Source organism: Camelus bactrianus, chromosome 4, assembly GCF_048773025.1.
Source record: "Camelus bactrianus isolate YW-2024 breed Bactrian camel chromosome 4, ASM4877302v1, whole genome shotgun sequence".
NCBI classification, from domain to species: Eukaryota; Metazoa; Chordata; class Mammalia; order Artiodactyla; family Camelidae; genus Camelus; species Camelus bactrianus.
The window spans coordinates 90,177,457-90,195,833 of record NC_133542.1 but is presented as its reverse complement, the minus strand read 5'-3'; the positions used below and the strand labels follow the sequence as shown (position 1 = coordinate 90,195,833).

The 18,377-nt window shown below is 43.1% G+C and overlaps 1 protein-coding gene, 1 long non-coding RNA gene and 1 pseudogene across 9 annotated transcripts in view; 1 reads left to right on the top strand and 2 right to left on the bottom strand.

Moving 5' to 3' along the window:
- LOC123611975 (uncharacterized) overlaps nucleotides 1-18,377 on the top strand; it is a 132,332-nt gene that overhangs the window by 19,084 nt on the left and 94,871 nt on the right. For 4 of the 7 annotated variants that reach the window (XR_012506770.1, XR_012506773.1, XR_012506769.1 and 1 more), the window contains 2 exons: nucleotides 6,207-8,191; nucleotides 8,543-8,643. This is a non-coding gene — a long non-coding RNA (uncharacterized LOC123611975). Of the gene's footprint in view, nucleotides 1-6,206; nucleotides 8,192-8,542; nucleotides 8,644-13,715; nucleotides 13,816-18,377 lie in introns of all 7 variants that reach the window. The other 3 variants (XR_012506774.1, XR_012506775.1, XR_012506771.1) reach the window with 2 other exon arrangements.
- CCL21 (C-C motif chemokine ligand 21) lies at nucleotides 12,356-13,510 on the bottom strand. Of its 2 annotated transcripts, none has more exons than XM_074363138.1 (4): nucleotides 13,354-13,510; nucleotides 13,134-13,254; nucleotides 12,870-13,037; nucleotides 12,356-12,807 (listed from the first exon to the last, which is right to left on the bottom strand). In XM_074363138.1, the coding sequence occupies exons 1-4, from the start codon at nucleotides 13,418-13,420 to the stop codon at nucleotides 12,756-12,758; spliced, it is 408 nt and encodes a 135-aa protein (XP_074219239.1). In that variant the 5' UTR covers nucleotides 13,421-13,510; the 3' UTR covers nucleotides 12,356-12,755. The 2 variants fall into 2 exon arrangements, with proteins under 2 accessions (XP_074219239.1, XP_074219240.1); XM_074363139.1 differs by having other exon boundaries at nucleotides 12,356-12,788.
- Nucleotides 15,151-17,921, bottom strand: LOC141577553 (small ribosomal subunit protein eS12-like; annotated as a pseudogene).

The following is an 18,377-nucleotide window of genomic DNA, read 5'->3' as shown; positions in this document are numbered from 1 at the left end:
TCTTAAAGGGTGGTCTTCGGACAGCAGCATCAGCATCACCTGGAGCTTGTTAGAAATGCAAATTCTCAGGTCCTACCCCAGACCTGCCGGAATAATTTGTCTTTTAACACATCCTCGGTGGCTCTGACACACGCTGCAGTGAGAACCACTGGGCTGCAGTTACAGATTCTTTTGGGTTGCCACCTCTCCGTGGGTTTATCTCTAAGACTCCTGAAATACTGTCCCTTTTTCTGGCCCCTTCAGGCCTTGGTATGGTAATGGTTTCCCACTAAATGCTAAACGCTGAGTGCCTCACCATTCTGTGTTGGTTCCACCTCTTAAATAGCCTCTTTATTAAAATCTTTCTGGTTAAACTTTTTTCGAGTTTGCCATCTGTTTCCTGCCAGGATCCTGACCGATACAGTAAATGGTACCAGAAAAGATCCCAGGAAATAGTTTCTAAAATAGAATCCTAGGATTGGGTTGCTCTATTTGCTGAGTGCCCAGACAATCTCCTTGGGTGGGGAAAGGGGATGCTAGTAATCCAGAGCATGCAGAAGCATCACCATCACTTAAGACTATCATCAAGTGAGGTACAGGGTGGAATGCGGTTGGAGGGAATGACATTAGGAGAGAAAACGCCTGAGGCACTTAATTGCTATGGCCACAAATGGTGATTTCAAATGGCCATTTCGTATATTGTTGGGTCCACTGCCTGTTCCTGATTATGCTGGCAAAATTACATAAGAAAAAGAAAAGTTTAATACCATGAAATTTTAACTCAAGTTATGATAGAGATCCAGACCACCATTTTGGAATTCTTTTTTTTTCACTTGAAGTAGAGTTGATTTACAATGTTGTATTAGTTTCTGGTGTACATCAAAGCGATTCACTTATATCTGTGTATATATGTATGTATGTGTATATATATATACATATACACACACACACACACATATATATATATATATTCTTTTTTAGATTCTTTTCCATCATAGGTTATTATAAGGTGTTGATTATAGTTCCCTGTGCTATACAGTAGGCTTTGTTTATCTGTTTTATATACAGTAGTGTGTATCTGTTACCTGCAAGATCCTAATTTATCCTCCCCTCCTAATTTATCCCCCTTTACTATGGAATTCTTAAGTAATCTTTATTTTATGTGGCCACATGGCAGATAGGGCTATAGATCAAGCCCAAGAGCTGATTGTATGTGTCGTAGTGTTGCAACACCAGGCAAATGAGCAAACTCCACTGTATTCCTAATACTAGAATAAGGGCACTGAGACTTGGGATGGGGACATTTAGGCAGAGATGAACAAAGCTGAGAATTTCGGACCTTTTAAGTTCCCTTAAACCTTCCTTGTTGGTAGAAGAACACTTTTCCCCCTGCAAACCATGAATGATCCAGCCTTCCATTAAAAATTTTTTTTGATTTTTATTGAAGTATAGTTGATTTACAGTGTTGTATTAGTTTCAGGTGTACAGCATTGTGTGATTCAGTTATACATATACATACATATACATTCTTTTTCAGATTCTTTTCCATTATAGGTTATTACAAGATATTGAATATCCTTCCCTGTGCTATATAGTAGGTCCTTGTTGTTTATCTATTTATATATAGTACTTTGTTTCTGCTAATCCCAAACTCCCAATTTATCCCTCCTCACCATCCCTTTCCCCATTGGTAACCATAGTTTGTTTTCTATGTCTGTGAGTCCATTTCTGGTTTGTAAATAAGTTCATTTGTATCATTTTTAAAGATTCCACATATAAGTGATATCATATGATATTTGCCTTTCTCTGACTTATTTCACTTAGTATGATAAAAAATGTTTTTAATAGCTCTCTGGCAAAAGGCATGCCTATCCTCTTCAGGACCCACCCTGACCACTCCCCAGAGTCTCCAGCCCCACACTGAGATTTTGATTATAACATTGTCTAGACAGGAATGTACAAGGTAAGCTCTAAGAACAAAAGTGTATACACTGAAGGAGTTGCAGGAACCTGTCAGCTGTATTGGGAGAATCCTGTGGACCAGTGAGGAAGAATTGATTGATGTGGTTGCCTTTCCCCAGGATTTGGGTATTCCTGTATTAGCTGAGCACCTGGGAGTGGTGTTAATAATCTGTCGGATTGGTTACTGGAAATCCAACTCAACAAGTGGCCTATGATCAATGGGGCTGAGGTGCTAGAACCTCACTGACATATCGTAGAGCAGCACTCCTCAAGCTTTGGTGTGCACATGATCCACCAGGGGTCTTGTTAAACTGCAGATTCTGATTCAGTAGGTCCTGGTCAAATCCAAGCTGTGTCTCTAACAAACTTCTAAGTGATGCTGATGCTGCTGGTCCGCAGACTATACTTTGAGATGCAAAACAAAGGAAGGTGGGCAAAGTTAGGGAGATGGGAATGTTGGAGGGCCTCTCTTATGTGCAACCACTAACTTCTGAAGGGCCCCGGAAGATAATTCCTTCTCCAAGGCAATAAGAAAAAGCATTGGTGGTGGGAACACTAGCTTTGAAAAGCACTGTAGTGATTTCTTTAGTATGTAGGAGATGTGGATGGAAGATGCTCTCTTGGGACTGGGCACTTTTATTTCAAGGAGAAAATGGAATTTTTGAGAGGTAGAGTCCAGATGCTCACCTTATGAGCAATAAGATGAATGAAATTTCTCTATAAGCTGCAGGGACAAGTGGTAATCACTGCTTTGCCCATAAGGAGCTGTGGTGGTAGCTCATTGATCATAGGGTTCCTAGGAATGAAATAGAGGGACAACTTACTGGTGTGCTATTTAACCCATATAAGTGGACATTCCTAGGTCTGATTGGGAGAAACTTGATCCAAATTGTATTGGGGATTTACAGTCTTCTCCCCAGTTCCTTGACCTAAATCAGTTCCCCAGACCTGAAGCCCCTCGATTGGGTGGGGGGTAGGAAGGCCTGAGTCTTTTCACAGGTGGATTCTATAAATCTTTCTTCTAGTCAGTGGTTCTCAAAGTGTGGTCCCCGGACCAGCAGCACCAGCATCACCTGGGAACTTGTCAGAAACGCAAATTCTTGGGCTCTGCCTCAACTCCACTGAATCAGGAACTCTGGGGGTGGCCTAGCAACCTGTATTCGAACAAGCCTTTCTGGTGATTTTGATACAGGCTAAAATTTGAGAATCAATGCTCTACGCCTTCCCTTGAGAGATATGTAGCCATTTGCCAGAGTGACTATGAAGGGGGAACAGAAAAAAATTAAGATCTTTGGGAGATTATTAGATACTGTCACATGTTAATACTAGTCTTGGGGACCCCAAATCCCATTGTGATCCACTAGTCAGAGCGAGGGTTTGTGGAGGTCAGGTGATAGAAGGATCTTGGTCCAGGTCCATCTCACAGTGAGTCTGTAAGACCTACCTGATGGTTATTTCTCTAGTTTCAGAATGTATACTGGGAATAAGCATACTTAGTAATTAGCAAAATCTCCACCTGGTTCCTTGACCATGGAGTGAGGAAAATTATGGTAGGGAGGGCCAAGCGGAAGTCCTTTGAACGGTGCCTGCCCTACCACATTCCCCACTACAATAGTAAACTTAAAACAGTGCTTTGTTGCTAGAGAAGATGCATAGATTAGAGCACCTGTAAAGTTGTAAAGATGCTTCAGCCCTTGGTACAGCGTATTACAGCTAATTATCTAGCCCATGCCTACTTTCTGTACCAGTCACTTACATACCATTGAAATCCATTCCTATTCAACTGTCATGACAGAAACACACCTTCACTGTTTTACCTTGGGATATGTCAACTTTCCTGTTCTGATCATCATAAGATAATCTTGTTATCCCACAGAAAATCAGAGTGGCCCTTTAAACTGATGGCATTATGCTTCCAGGTGCACAAGAAGTAGCAATCGCCCTATGTGCCTTAGTAAGACCCATGTATATCAGAGGGAGAGAAAGAAATCCTTCAAAAATTCAGGATCCTGCCACATGGGTGAAATGTTTAGGCTATTGGAGGTAGAGAGGAGCTTAAAAACAGTGGTCTGGGGAATGTTGCTCCTTCACCATGAAGAGGCACAACCCCTCAAGGACAGTTTGGATTTTGGAGGCAACATATATCATATTTAGATGTAGTGCAGCAACATATTTATTGAATAAGGCATAAAGCTGATGATTCTGAATGAGGTCTGAGCAAGGAAGGGGTCTGAAGCAGGTCTAAGTCCAGGGAAAGTTGCCTGGCTACTTAAGCCTTATGACTCATAAACCCAGTGAAGCTGTGGCAGAGAAAGGCCGCTGTAAGGAGCCCCAGGAGGAGGATTAGAGCAAAGACCCTTAGGGAGTTGGAGTAAGGCCATACCTCTGCTGCTTATGACTCTTTTCTATTTGAAAATCAGTTCCTGATTTGCCACTGGGCCCTGGTCTAAAACTCAGACTATAGATCACCCAGTTACAATGCCCCCTGGGGTGTTATCTATAGCAAATCATATAGCCGGACGTGCATGACAGCATTCCATTATCGAACGAACATTGTACACTTGAGACCAGGCCTTAGAAGTTTCAGAAGGCATGGGTAAAAACAGGGGTGTGTGGCCCAGATGCCTACTTGTTTCGTTTTCTGCTTCTGCTTCTGATTACACTTATGCCTTCATGGAGAAGTTTTCTACAAACAGTTAAGAGAGAGAGAAAATGCATGGTCTTGATTTTCAAATGGGTTTCAAAGGTATGCTGGCATCAGTCAGGAGCAGAAGACTGCTCACATTCAGGGGTGGCCCTGAAAGACAGTGGTGAAGGGAAGTGCTCTCAGTGGGCAGGATTTTAGTCTATACATTTAATGTCCACTTTGGCAAGAAAGAGAGATGGCCTGAAGTTTGGAGCTATACTAACTCATGGGCAATGGCTGCCCACAACAACCCTGCCCTCACCTCTGTAAATGGACCCTTCACTAAATTCTTTTCTGTTAAACCTTTTGGGTCATGCCACTTGTTTCCCATCAAGATCTTGAATGGTACAAGAGCATGTTTACAATAGTCTAGACATGGAAGCAACATAAATGTCCATCAACAGATGAAGGGATAAAGAAGATATGGTATATTTATACAAGGGAATATTACTCAGCCATAAAAAGAATGAAATAATGCCATTTACAGCAACATGGATGGACCTAGAGATTATCATACTAAGTGAAGTAAATCAGACAAAGACAAATATCATATGATATCATTTATATGCAGAATCTAAAAAAATGATACACATGAACTTATCTATAAAACAGAAAGAGATTCATAGAAAACAAACTTACAGTTACCAAAGGCAGGGGGTGGGGAGGGATAAATTAGGAATTTGGGATTACAAACAAACTACTATATACAGAATTTATAAACAAGATCCTACTGTATATATAGCACAGGGAACTACATTCAGTACCTTGAAATAACCTATAATGAAAAAGAATATGATAAAGAATATATATATATGTATAACTGAATCACTATGCTGTACACCAGAAACTAACACAAAATTGTAAATCAAGTAAACATCAATTAAAAAAAGTATTAGAGTGCAGAGCTGGCATAGAGATTTCAGTTAAATTTCAGTACTATCTTCCCGGAATGCCTGTGGGGAAAGATCCTGAGAATCAGCAGCAAAGAGTGAAAAAAAAAATGAAATAATAATAAACAAGGGATTATACCACTTTCATTCAATAAATATTTATGAGGGCTTCCTATGTTCCAGAAACTGTTCTTGGCACTGGCACACAGCAGTAAACAAAACAGACAGACAGTCCTACTCTTGTGAAGTTTTTATTCTAATGAAGGTGACAGGCAATAAGCAAACGAGAAAAAAAAAAAAAACAGTATGTCAGAGAGGAGTAAGTGCGATGAAGAAAAATAAAGAAGTCCAGAGGGATAGCGGGTATTAGGGAGGGTGGTCACAGAATTTTCTGATTACATTTGAGCAGAGATCTGATCTGAAGCAGGTGAGGGAGAAAGCCATGCAGAGATGTGGGGAAGATGTTCCAGGAGAGAAAACAGCAAGTGTGAAAGTCTTGAGGCAACAGTGTGTTGGAAGGATAGAAAGGAGGCCAACGTTATAGGAGGAAATTGAGCAAAGAGTAGAGTGGTAGGAGATACAGTCAGGTAATAACATGGGCCATATAGTGTAGGGCTTTATAGGCCGTTGCAGGGTTTAAGTTCTCTCAGTGAGTTTTGAACAGTGACATAATCTCACATGTTTTAAAGGCTCCCCCTGGCTGTTGGATGGAGGATCGACCAAAGTGGTGCAAGAATAGAAGCCTGGAGGCGGGATTGGAGGCAACTGCAACAGTCCAGGGAGGACAGGAGATTGCTGGGAGTCGTTGAGAAGTGGTCAGATTCTGGAAATACTTTGAAGGTAGAGCCAATGGGCTCTGCTCTCAGAGTTCAGCAAAGGATATGAGAAAGAAGAGAAAGAGACAGAGAAAATATGGCAACGTTTCTGGCTTAAGCAATGTGATGGTTGGAGTTACATCTACCCAGATGTGGAGGACTGCAGAGGAGTGGGTTTGTGGGAAGGCCTAGCACGGTGGCCATCCAGCCCAGATCTCAGGCCCCGGGCCCCATGGGTGGAAGATTTAAGGCACCAACTCCCAAGCCTTTGGTTTAGATGGTCCACTGGAGGAGGGAGTCGGGGAAGGTTGGAGACCAGGGAGGTGGGTGGGTCTGTAACAGTTTCTGACCAGGCACACAGAGCCCTCAGCGTGCTATATGCTTCACCTAGTTCACCCTTTTCTCAGCCAACTGGGTTCCTGGTTCAGTGTGAGCTCTGGACAAATCTCCCAGCTCAGGGCAGTTCAGCCCAGCCTGGCACCACACTCTTCCGAGAAGCCCGCGCAGGTTTCATGCTCCCTGGTCTGACCAAATCCATGCCCCAGGGGTCGCAGATCTTGGATGGAGGGCACTTTATCCATTGCGGCAGGGAAGAGAGCAGCTGGGCCTGGGAAGGCAACCAAGGCCAGGTAGAGGTGGGAGTACAGAGGGGTAAAGGGTTGTGGGGAGAGGATCTAGATTAAATACTTAGTAAATGTCTGTTGAATGTATGAATGTGCGTCTCCCGAGCTGTGTCCGTGGGACTGAGCGTGACTGTTGTGCCTGTCATCCGTGTGTGTGAGCTGTCTGTGGCTGTCTACGTCTGTGTGCCTGACTGAGGTACCTCCCCTCCATGGCCTGCAGAGGGTGCCCCAGGCCGGGAAGGAAGCTCTGGAGGGGGCGCAGCTCTGGCGGAGGGGCAGGGGTACGCTGGCGAGCGAAGGGGTGCTTTGGCCAGGATGGAGTGCGGCCCGGACCGGGCGGGCTCCCCAGAGAGGCTGGGAAGGGCGTTGGGCCCAAAGCCCGTGGGCCTGGCATTGTCCTTCGTGCTCTTCGCTGCTCCAGGCCCCCGCTGGTCCCGTGGCCGAGGGTCCCGCCCCGGGTCCCGGCGCGCGGGCGGAACGTGCGGAGTAGAGGTTCGGGCTGTGGGTGGGACCCGCAACCCCGCGGACCTGGGGTCAGCGTGGGCCCAGGAGCCCCCGGGCGGCGGTTACCCGGGCCAGGCTCAGCGGCCGTCCCGCCAGATTTCCGCCCCTCGGGCCCCGAACCCGCGGGTACTCGGGTTGTGGCGGTGTTTGTGAGTATTTGTCTCCCCAACCCCAGATATTCCCAGCTTATCCTGAGTCCAAGCCACCCAATGTGGAAGATGCGAAATAATGTTTATATTAAAGGCCAAAGTACATTCACATTACCTCTGGGACTTCCTTCGCGGCATGAATACCCGCACTCGGGTTAAACTTCGTAATTACGGTGCTAACTCTGAAAATGGGTTCTTTAACGGAGGTTTATTGAAAGCCTGTGTGCTCGGGGCGATGCTTGGTGCCTGAGGATGAAGTGCTTTCACCTGGATAAGGACGGAAAGCGAGTTTGGCCTGCTCATCAATGGACACAGGAAAATGATAGACTTTTGGCCTAGCATGAAACACATTTGAGGACAAATAATAAAGATTAAAAAAAGAAAAAGAAAAAGAAAAAACTGACCCCAGAAAGATGAAGGAAATGAGAACAGCAGTATTCAACCCACAAACTTGTTTGCCTTTGGAGAACCGAGGACCGCCGCGACGATGCTGCCTCCTGGTGGCGGAGCCGGGCAATGAGGCCTAGTGGAGCTTCGCATCCATTGGGTGTATTCTGAACCCAAATTGGCGCCGGCTGCTCAGGTGACCGCAAGTGGAGTTCGGTGATTCATCTAATGTTAGATTGAATTTTATTATTAGCAGAATTCATGACTGTAAAGCAAAAGTCTTAAAGAACATGGCAGCAGAGTTTCCCTGGTGTGTTTCTGTCTGCCACCAACTGAGAAATGGAGGAAAACGAAGTTTTTAGCTTCTTGACATAGCTAACAGTCTCTGTAGGGGAATTGTAGAATAGCCTCCAACTGAAGAATTCCAAATATAGGCATTAGAAAAAGGTTTGGCAGTTTGAGCATCCGTAAAAATGGTAATTCATCAGTCAAGACTGATGCCAAAGGACAGAAACATTGATGATTTTTTTTTTTTTTAACAAAACAGCATCAGTTTGTTCCCAAATACAAGGAGAAATAACACCTGGATGTGGGAAAGAAAAAGAACTTCACAGAAGAGGCCAGCTGAAGCTGAAGACATTTTTACAGGTAAATGATTAAAGCTAGGAAACAAATTAATTTTGAGCTTTCATAAATAGCAAATGTAGACCCAGTTCCCCTGACCTTCCTGTACCATGAAGCAAAACAGAAGATACCAAGTGTGTTGGTGGAGCTTGCTGGTAGCCCCATAATACCCCATGTTTAATTTTTAAAAGAAGTGTCACAAGCAAGATGCTAACTGTATTGATGATCATGTCCCTCTAAAGGCTGGATTGATGAGTAAAGAATGAAACAGTGGCTAGCCAAAGTGTGGTCCAGGTATCATGAAGGGAGGGAAATCTGGTTGCTTCGTTTGGAATTAGTTTCCAGATCGTATGACTGAAGTTGTTAAGATATTTCTATTAGCTGTATTCTATTAGCTGGGAGATCTTACTAGCCCCATCCCTCCTTTACGTTTGTTTCAAAGAGGCCCTTAAAGGATTCATAAAGAAAGAATGAACTAGGGGAAACAGGAGGCTTCAGATTCTGAGGCAACACTGACAAGAAGGAGCTGGCCCACCATTTCATAAGAGTGTGTGTGTGTGTGTGTGCACCTGTGCGTGCAGGTGTTATATCCTGGAAAAGATAGTGCTAAAATCATTTAAAAAAAACATCGTATCAATAGTTTTCTGGATTGCACTGAGAATGACTTATTGTTAGAAGATAGTAATGACTCAGTTTTAAAGCAGTGACATGCTTTAGTACTTCAACGTTAAAGGAAAATTCATGATTCTAAGGATTATGATGAGTTTTCATGTTTGCGGGATTATGGTTTTGTACATTTTGGGGATGATTGATCTTTAGAATTTTTTTCTTCTTTTTGCATTCCTAGTAAAAGCCATTAATTGTCTTTCTGTTGAATACTGGCATACTAGTATTCAGTAAAATACTTATTTTTACTGTGTGCATGAGCAAGGCATTGGAAGTCCTCCAACTTTATAATTTCATTTTATGCTTTGCACTTATTTTTACTGAAATATTTATTTATCTAAGCAGCAATTTTCTAGAAAGTTGTTTTATCTCCTCTCCCATTTGGGTCCTTGTGAATTTATGCCTTTACAAACATACACACACACCAGAAACATTTACTGTAGTTTTAGTTAGGACTCAGGAGTGAAAATAAATGCATGTGTTTAATTTGCCATCGTTCCCCTGAACTCCTGCTTGTCTTTGAATTTAATGGTGTTGATCTTTGCCCCTTATGGTTTGTGTTTTATGGTTTATCTTCTACCTCAAGATTATAAACACGCTGACCTGTATTTTCTTCTATCACATATGTTTTAAACATTAGCTCTTTAATCCTATGATGAGGTGTGAAAAATATTGGAGCTATGATAATGAGAAGGTAGAGGTATTTAAAAAAGGGAAAACAATTAGAATCTTTAAGAAAAACAAAAATCTGAGTGGCAAAGGGAAAGTAAGCATAATACACTACTTTGCTCTGCAGTGAATGAGTGAACGGCATTTGCCTGGTCATCATAACGTAAAGTCTGATCACTATCTAAATATAGTGGTATAGCTATATTTAGAGGGTAAAGTGACAGGAAAAGGGTTAGTAAGGGAGCTAAATCTCCACTTTTTATAATAGGAAGTCAACTGATAACTTTAAAAATAGGTAAATCAAGAAGCAGAGGTATGAACAGAGTATTTAGACATATGGCACTAACTCCAAGAAAAAGTAGCTTAAGAGTTAACATTTGCAGGAAATGCTTGTTCAGAATAAGCCTTTTGGTACTTTTTGATATTTTTTTAACCATGACTAGGTATTATTTGATTTTGGGGGGATTATGCACCTTACAGAAAGAAAAAAAAAAAAGGACAGTATTGTCAAAGATGAAGACAGCCAAGGAGAGTGGGGACTCTTTCTCTGATGGAATAAATATCATATTGCATGCCTCCTCAGGGCAGGGCTTGAGGCAAATACCAAGTATGCAATATGGCAGGATAATTTAGTGAAATACGAAGTTTTGTTTTGTTCTGCCTATGTTTTTCTTTCTCTTTTTACTGATGTATTCCTTTTCTCTTTAGAGCAAAAAGGGTTTCAGCAGGGCTGAGAGTAGAGGCACCCTGATGTCAGAGTCCTTTACTGCCTTTGTAAAAGTCTAAAGCAAACCTGGGAAGAGATTATACCTTGGAGGGACTGGGAAGAGGGAGGGTTTTGGAAAGAGTCCCCTAAGACTGGAGAGGGGGTTGGTGTGTACATCCAGCCGGTGTAGGCAAAGGACTCTAATCACTGGCTGTGATGAAGCAAGTGGCAGGACCTGATTAGTTGGCTCTGGGGGGTGTCCGGGGAAGCCTGGTCCAAGCCAAGAGGCTGTCAGCTGAACTCCCATGACTCAATTGTGCCACAGGGCTGAGAGTTTGAGAGTCCGGGGGGAGTCATACCTACTGGGAACACAGGGGCCACAGCATTCACTGGTGAGACGGATGTCCAGTGATGGGATGGTGTTGGGGGCATAGAGGAAGCCTCCCCTGTGCCTTTCTGTTTCTGTGAGCTTTGCACAGCCCTTGGCAGATGGGATTTCAAGAGCGCCAGCAAGCCCACCTGGCTTGGAGTAGTTTGACTGAAAGAACATTTTAAAGTGCAATAAATCTTGCACATCTGAGTTTGGAGATTTAAGATCACACCTGCTGCACAAGGATAGGTAGGGAGGAGCCCCTGTCTTCACTGGCCTCGGGAGGAGCAGACAGTGAATATCTGAATGACTTTATAATGGGTAAGTGCCGTGGTCTGCTCAGGCACTGGTGGGTGGAAAAGGTGGTGGGGCAGCCAGCCACGACCAGCTCCTTGCCCTTCTCCCAGGATCTGTTCCCTTCTTTCCCACATGGCCTGGCCCCATCTGGTAGTCCTCTCTCTCCCAGCCTCGGGATGGAGTGGGGAATAGGAGGACCTCTGCTCTGGGGAGGGAGAGGTAGCGGAGAGCCAGACTGCAGTCTTTTTGGAGAGGAGACTGATTTATATCTGAATTCTGAGGTTCCAGATACCTGCCATGGGACACTTGTTCCTTGGCCTCAAGAAGTTAAAGGGGCTGAAGTACCCTGGGCCCCAGCCAGAGGAGAAAGGAGAAAAGGGAAAGGGAGGCCGCTTTCCCAGCTGGAAGGAAGCTGAGGGAGGAATGGAGAGCCTGGCTAGGAACTGAGAGCACACAGCCCCATTACACAATGAGGAGAGGCCAGGGGCCCAGCGTCACTGATCAGGCGGGAGTCTTCTTGGTCTTTGGGAGGATGGGGGCTCTCGAGGGCTCCCAGGGCTGGAACTCAGGTTTCAGTAGAACTTGTGTTTGCCTGTGTTACAGGTGGGCCCAGGCTCCAGCCACCCTCTTGGGGACCCTCCCAAAGAGGTACTTGGAGGCTCACATTCAGTTGGTCCCAAGGAAAGGGGAGGTAGTCCCTGGTGAAGCTGGAGTGAGAGAATGCTGGACGGAATCAGGGGAGGGGTCTCTTCTGGGTTTGCAGAGCTGTTGGGGATGAGTTCCCCGGGGGCCAGCGTCTCTCCATGGGCAGGGATTTCTCAGAGACCAGGAGCAGCCTAGACCCATCCTGCCTGTCAGCCTTCCTTTTGCTGCCCACAGGTCTGGACACCTGGGAAGCAAGGATTCTCTGGATGGGTGAGAACATAGAATTCGCCACCCTGAGCTCTTGGCCAAGAGCCCAGCGTGTGTGACCCCACCCTGTGGTGTCACTGGCTTCTCTGTGGACACAAACACACAGGAACAGATACTTGGGAAGAAGGCTGGAATGGCTCTTTATTTGCTTAGGTATAAATCATATTTACAAAGACTAGGTGGGGTGCAGTGGGGAGCAGGGTCAGGTCCAGGGCTCTGAGTGACCTTCCCTCAGAGGGGACAGTCCTGCTGCCCCCTAACACTTCCTGGAGGACATTCCCTTCTCTGCTTCTCTAGGCCTGGCCTGGTGTGGGCATCTCAGCCATGTAGGGGAGGGTGGGAGTACAGAAGGGCTGGTTGAAATTGGAGAAGGGGTGAGAAGCTGGACAAGGTCAGCATGGGGTGGCTGCTCCGGGGCCCCCGAGTCCTCCCTCTCTCCTGGCCCACTTCTTGTCCCTTGGGTTGGGGCTCCAAGCCCTGGTGAGACTGGTGGGGGTCTCCTGGGCTCCAGGCTGGTCACTGGGCTATAACCCCTTTGGGGTCTTCGTCCTGGGAGGGCAGAAGAGGGCTTTGAGGGGATGATCAAGGCTCCCTTTCACTTCTCTCCCCCTGTCCCTTCAGCTTCCTCACCTCTTAGAGCCTTTGGAGCCCTTTCCCTTCTTGTCAGACTTGGAGGCCCTCTTGTCCTTGCTGCCCTGGCGGGCTGGTGACTTGTCCAGACGCTTCATCAGCTGCTGCACCCAGGCCTCCTTAGGGTCTGCACATAGCTCCGGCTGAGAGCTCTTCCGAGGCAAGAACCTGTGGTTCGGGGGTTAGCAAGCCTGTCCTAGTCTTGCCCACCATGCCCTCCCCACTCAGGTGCCAGCCTGTACCCGCCCCCTTGCACCCACTTACAGGATAGCCGGGATGGGGCAACCCAGGCTTGGTTCCTGCTTCCGGTAGCCGAGGACAATTTTGTTGGGAATCTTCTTTTGGCTGTACTTGAGGCAGCAGTCCTGTGCCCCTCCATCACTGCCTGCAAGTGGATTCACCGGGAGCGAGGGGCTGCTTATAGGCTCCTACTCAGGCCTCTCCAGCCCCTTGCCCCCATTCTAGGCAACTCCCTCCGTAATACCTTGGATCTGGAGTATGCAGAAGGCCAGGACCAGGACAAGGACGCTCAGAACCAGTGACTGAGCCATGGCCGTGGTAGAGCTTGGCCGAGGCAGACAGCTCCAAGTTGGGGGTCCGTGTGTGGGCTAGAGCTGGTGTGCTGCCTATTTATGCAGGCGGACACTTTCACTTCCCCCATCCCCAGCCACTGTCCAGGCAAGAAGAGGGCTCTCCCTCCTTTTCCTTCCTGAGAGGCAGATCCTTTCTTGGCACTCAGCCTCACTAGTATGTGGAAATGAAAACTTCACACGGCCAGTCAGTGTCCCCAGGCTACCAGAGTACCTCCTCAATATCATTTCTGAAAGGCCCTCCTTCCTTTCCCAGCCACTGCCTTGGTGCAGGCCTCACCACCTCTCCTCTGGAACACTGCGATTGCCACCTCGTTTCACTCCAGGCTCCACGCATACCCCTTCCTTCAAGCAGGGTGAGGACTTTTCCAAAATTATAAATCTGATTATTGAATTGTGAGAGTTCTTTGTACATTCTGAATAATAGACCCTTATCAAATATATGATTTGTAAATATTTCCTCCCATTCTGTGGGTTGTTTTTTCACTCTCTTGATAGTGTCCTTTGATGCATAAAATTTTTAAATTTTGATGAAGTTCAGTTTATTTTTAATTCTGTTGCCTATGTTTTTCGTGTTGTATTTAAGAAACCTATTGCCAAGTCCAAGGCTATGAAGATTTCCTCCTATGTTTTTCCCCCAGTTTTACTGAGGTATAATTGACAAAATTGTATACATTTAAAGTGTACAATGTAATGATTTGATACATGTATACATTGAAAAATAATTACCACAATCGAGTTAATTAACACCTCCATCACTTTGCATAGTTATACCTTTTCCTTTTTTTGTAGTGAGAATGCTTGAGATCTACTTTCTTAGCAGATTTCAAGTATACAATACAGTATTATTGACTACAGTCACCATGCTGTACATTCGATCCTCAGAACTTACTAATTTCATAACTGAAAGTTTGTACCCTTAGACAAACATGTCCTCATTTCCCCACCCCCAGCCCCTGGCAACCATCATTTTACTCTGTTTCTATGTGTTTGACTTTTTTTTTTTGATTCCACATGTAAGTGATATATAGTATTTGTGTTTCTCTGACGTACTTCACTTAGCATATCCTCCAGGTTCATCCATGTTGTCACAAATGTCAGGGTTTCCTTCTTTTTCTTATGGCTGAATAATATTCCATGGTGTGTGTGTGTGTGTGTGTGTGTGTGTGTGTGTGTGTGTATGTATATTTATTTACCACATCTTCTGTATCCATTCATCCAATAATAAGCACTCAGGCTGTTTCCATATCTTGGCTATTGTGAATAATAATGCAACGAATAAGGTAGTACAGATATCACTTCAAGGGAGTTATTTGATTTCCTTTGGATATATGCCCAGAAATGGGATTGCTGGATCGTGTGGCAGTTCTATTGTTAATTTTTTGAGGGGCTTCCATACTGCTTTCCATTATGACTGTACCAGTTTACATTCTCAATGCAAAAGTGTTCCATTTTCTCCACATCTTTCCCAGCATTTGTTATCTCTTAAATTATTGATAATAGCTACTTTAACAGGTATGGTATGATATCTCATTGTGGTTTTGATTTGCATTTCCTTAATGATTAGTGATGTTGAGCATCTTTTCATATACCTGTTGGTGATCTGTGTATCTTCCTAGGAAAAACTGTCTATTCAGTTTTTAATCAGATTTTTAATTTGTTTTGCTATTGAGTTGCATGAGCTTCTCACATATTTTAGATATTAACCCCTTATCACATATATGGTTTGTAAATATTTTCTCCCATTCCCTATGTCCCTAGGTTGCCTTTTCTCTTTGTTGTTTCTTTTGCTGAAGCTTGCTTACTTGCTTGCTTATTTATTTATTTAAAACAAGAGCCAGATTTTTTTTTTTATTTGTTCATTTCTTGCATTTGAAGTACTTCTTGATGACATCCTTGGCTTGAGAATCTTTGCCAGAGTCCTTAAACACTACACAACTGCAACCAAACACTTTACAGGGTTTTCCCTCTATGTCAGTTTTTACAGAGGCCTACGCATTCACCTAGTTTTTTGTTGTCATCAACCTTAATTAGGTTGATTTGGTGTTCAGCACAGAGGGACTCCACCAACTTGACATACATAGGCTCATCGTGGATGGATGCAAGCACCCAAATATGGGCTTGGCCCGGGTCTAAGGCTTTGCAGCTTTGTGAATTCCACATGCTAGGCCAGGGGGTGGTCTTCATCACCTCTTGCAAAGCAGCATTAATGTCCATTATACCTCCAGCAGCAGTGCCTTCCTTGGCCATGGCAGTGAGTAATGAGTGGAGCTGAATCTTGTGTGTACCCTGGTATCCACCTCTGAGCTACTCAGTGGTAGCAGTCTGATGTACTTCTACTTACTTATTTTTGCTTTTGTTGTCATATCCAAAAATACCATTGCCAAGACCAAGATCAAGGAGATTTTCTTCTGTGTTTTCTTCTAGGAGTCTTGTGCTTTCAGGTCTTACAGTTAAGTCTTTAATTTGAGTTAATTTTTGTGAGTGGTGTAAAATAGGGGTCCAGAATCATTCTTGTACATGTGGCTATCCAGTTTTCCCAACACTATTTATTGAAAAGACTATCCTTTCCCTATTTTATGTTTTTGGTTCCTTTTCAAAGATTAATTGACCGTATATGCATGGGTTTATTTCTGGGCTCTATATTCTGTTGGTCTATGTGTATGTTTTAATGCCAGTACCATACTGTTTTGATTTGCCTTGTGGTTTATTCTTTGACTTGTTGTTTGAATGTGTTGTTCAATTTCCACATATTTGTGACTTTTCTATTTTTCCTTTTGTTACTGATTTCTAGTTTTATTCTACTGTGATCAGAAAAGATACTCTGTATGATTTCAATCTTAACATTTTATTAAGAAGTGTTTTTTGGCCTGTCATATAGTCTGTCCTAGGGATGTTCCATATGAACTTCAGAAGAATACATATTCTGTTGTTGGGTAGATTTTTGTATGTGTGTGTGTTAGGTCTAATTCATTTATAGCGCTGTTTAAGTTCTCTATTTTCTTACTGATCTTTTGTATGGTTGTTCTATCCATTATTGAAAGTGGGATGTTAAGTTCTACAATTATTATTATTGTAGAACTGTCAACCCTCCCCTTCAATTCTGTCAATTTTTGCTTTATATATTATGAGGCTTGGCTGTTAGTTGTTTATAATGTTATGTCTTTTTCTGTATCAAATATTTTATCAATATATAATGTCCTTTTTGGTAGCTTATAACATTTTTTGACAAAGGTCTATTTTGTCTGATAGTAATGTAGCCACCATAGCTCTCTTTTGGTCACTAGTTGCTTGGTATACTTTTTTCATTCTTTTATTTTAAAGCTGTGTATTTGTATCTCAGGTTAGTCTCTTGTACATGGCATATGGATGGATCATTTTTTGAAATTCATTCAGATACTCTGTGCCTTTTAATTAGAGAGTTGGATTCATTTACTTTTTTTTCCATGTTATTTATTTTTTCTTCCAATTTTATTGAGATATAATTGACATACAACACTGTATAAGTTTAAGATATACAGCATAATGATTTGACTTACATACATCATGAAATGATTACCACAAATAGTTTAGTGACTACGCATCATCTCATATAAAACTAATATAATAGATATAAAACTAATGAAATAGAAAAAATATTTTTTCTCTGTGATGAGAACTCTTAGGATTTACTCTCAACAACTTTCATGTATGACATATAGCAGTGTTAATTATATTAACAATTTGTACATTACATCCCTAGTACTTATTTATCTAATAACTGGAAGTTTGTACCTTTTGACTACCCTCATCCAATCCTCCCTTCCCCAACCCCCACTTCTTGTAACCAAAAATCCAATCTCTTTTTCTATGAGTTTGTTTGTTTTTGAAGTATAATTGACCTACAACACTATGTTAGTTCCTGCTGCACACTGCAGTGATTCAATATCTCTATACGTTTCAAAATAATTACCAGGATAGGCCTAGTTACCATCCGTCACCATATAAAATATTACCTAATTACTGACTATATTGACACTGTACATTTCATACCTGTGACTCATTTATTTAAATCACTTATAAGGAAGGATTTATTTCTGTCATTTAGCTGTTTGTTTTCTGTATATCTTAACATGATTTTTGTTCCTCATTTCCTCCATTACTGCCTTTCTTTGTATTCAGTTGACTTTTTTTAGTGTACTAGTTTGATTCCCCTCTTCTTCCTTTTCTATATATTTTTAATTTTCTTAGTGATTACCTGGGAGATTACAATTAACATCTTAAACTTATAATAATCTAGTTTGAATAGTACTAACTTAGTTTCAATAGTACAAACACTCTGCTCGTATACTTTAGTTCCTCCTCCTTTATATTGTTATTGTCACAGATTACATCTTTATGTTGTTGTGTACCCATAATATAGGGGTTGCAGGTATTTACTTGTTAAGGGCTGCAGCCATCCATTTTGACTTTTCCAAATAACTTTTGCCAAGTGTGTATTCTTTGTTGTGCATGATCCCTGAAATTTCTGTTCACTTATTTCTGTGGTCAACCAATGATCTGACCAAGGTTTCTTTCCCCTTCTCCCACAAAAAGATTTATGTCCCCTTAAATATTCTGATGTATGCCACTGTGGAAGGTGCTGCAGCCCAAGAGGGCTGAAACCAAGGCAAGCATCTGCACCTGTCCCTCAGGGAACCACTAGACCAACCAAAATGTAAAACCTCCAATTTTTGAAGAACAAAGTTCTCTCCCACCCCCAAGTCATTCCAGGAGTGTGGGCTGCCTTCCCCACAGCGTTGACTAGTAGCTAGTTCATGCACAATGCTTTCTTATGAAAGATCAACATCCTCTCCCCTCATCAAGTACTCCCCTGATTATTATGTGTCCAATTAGGTTCCAGAATTCTGAAATAGGTGATTCATTGCTCTTTTCAGCT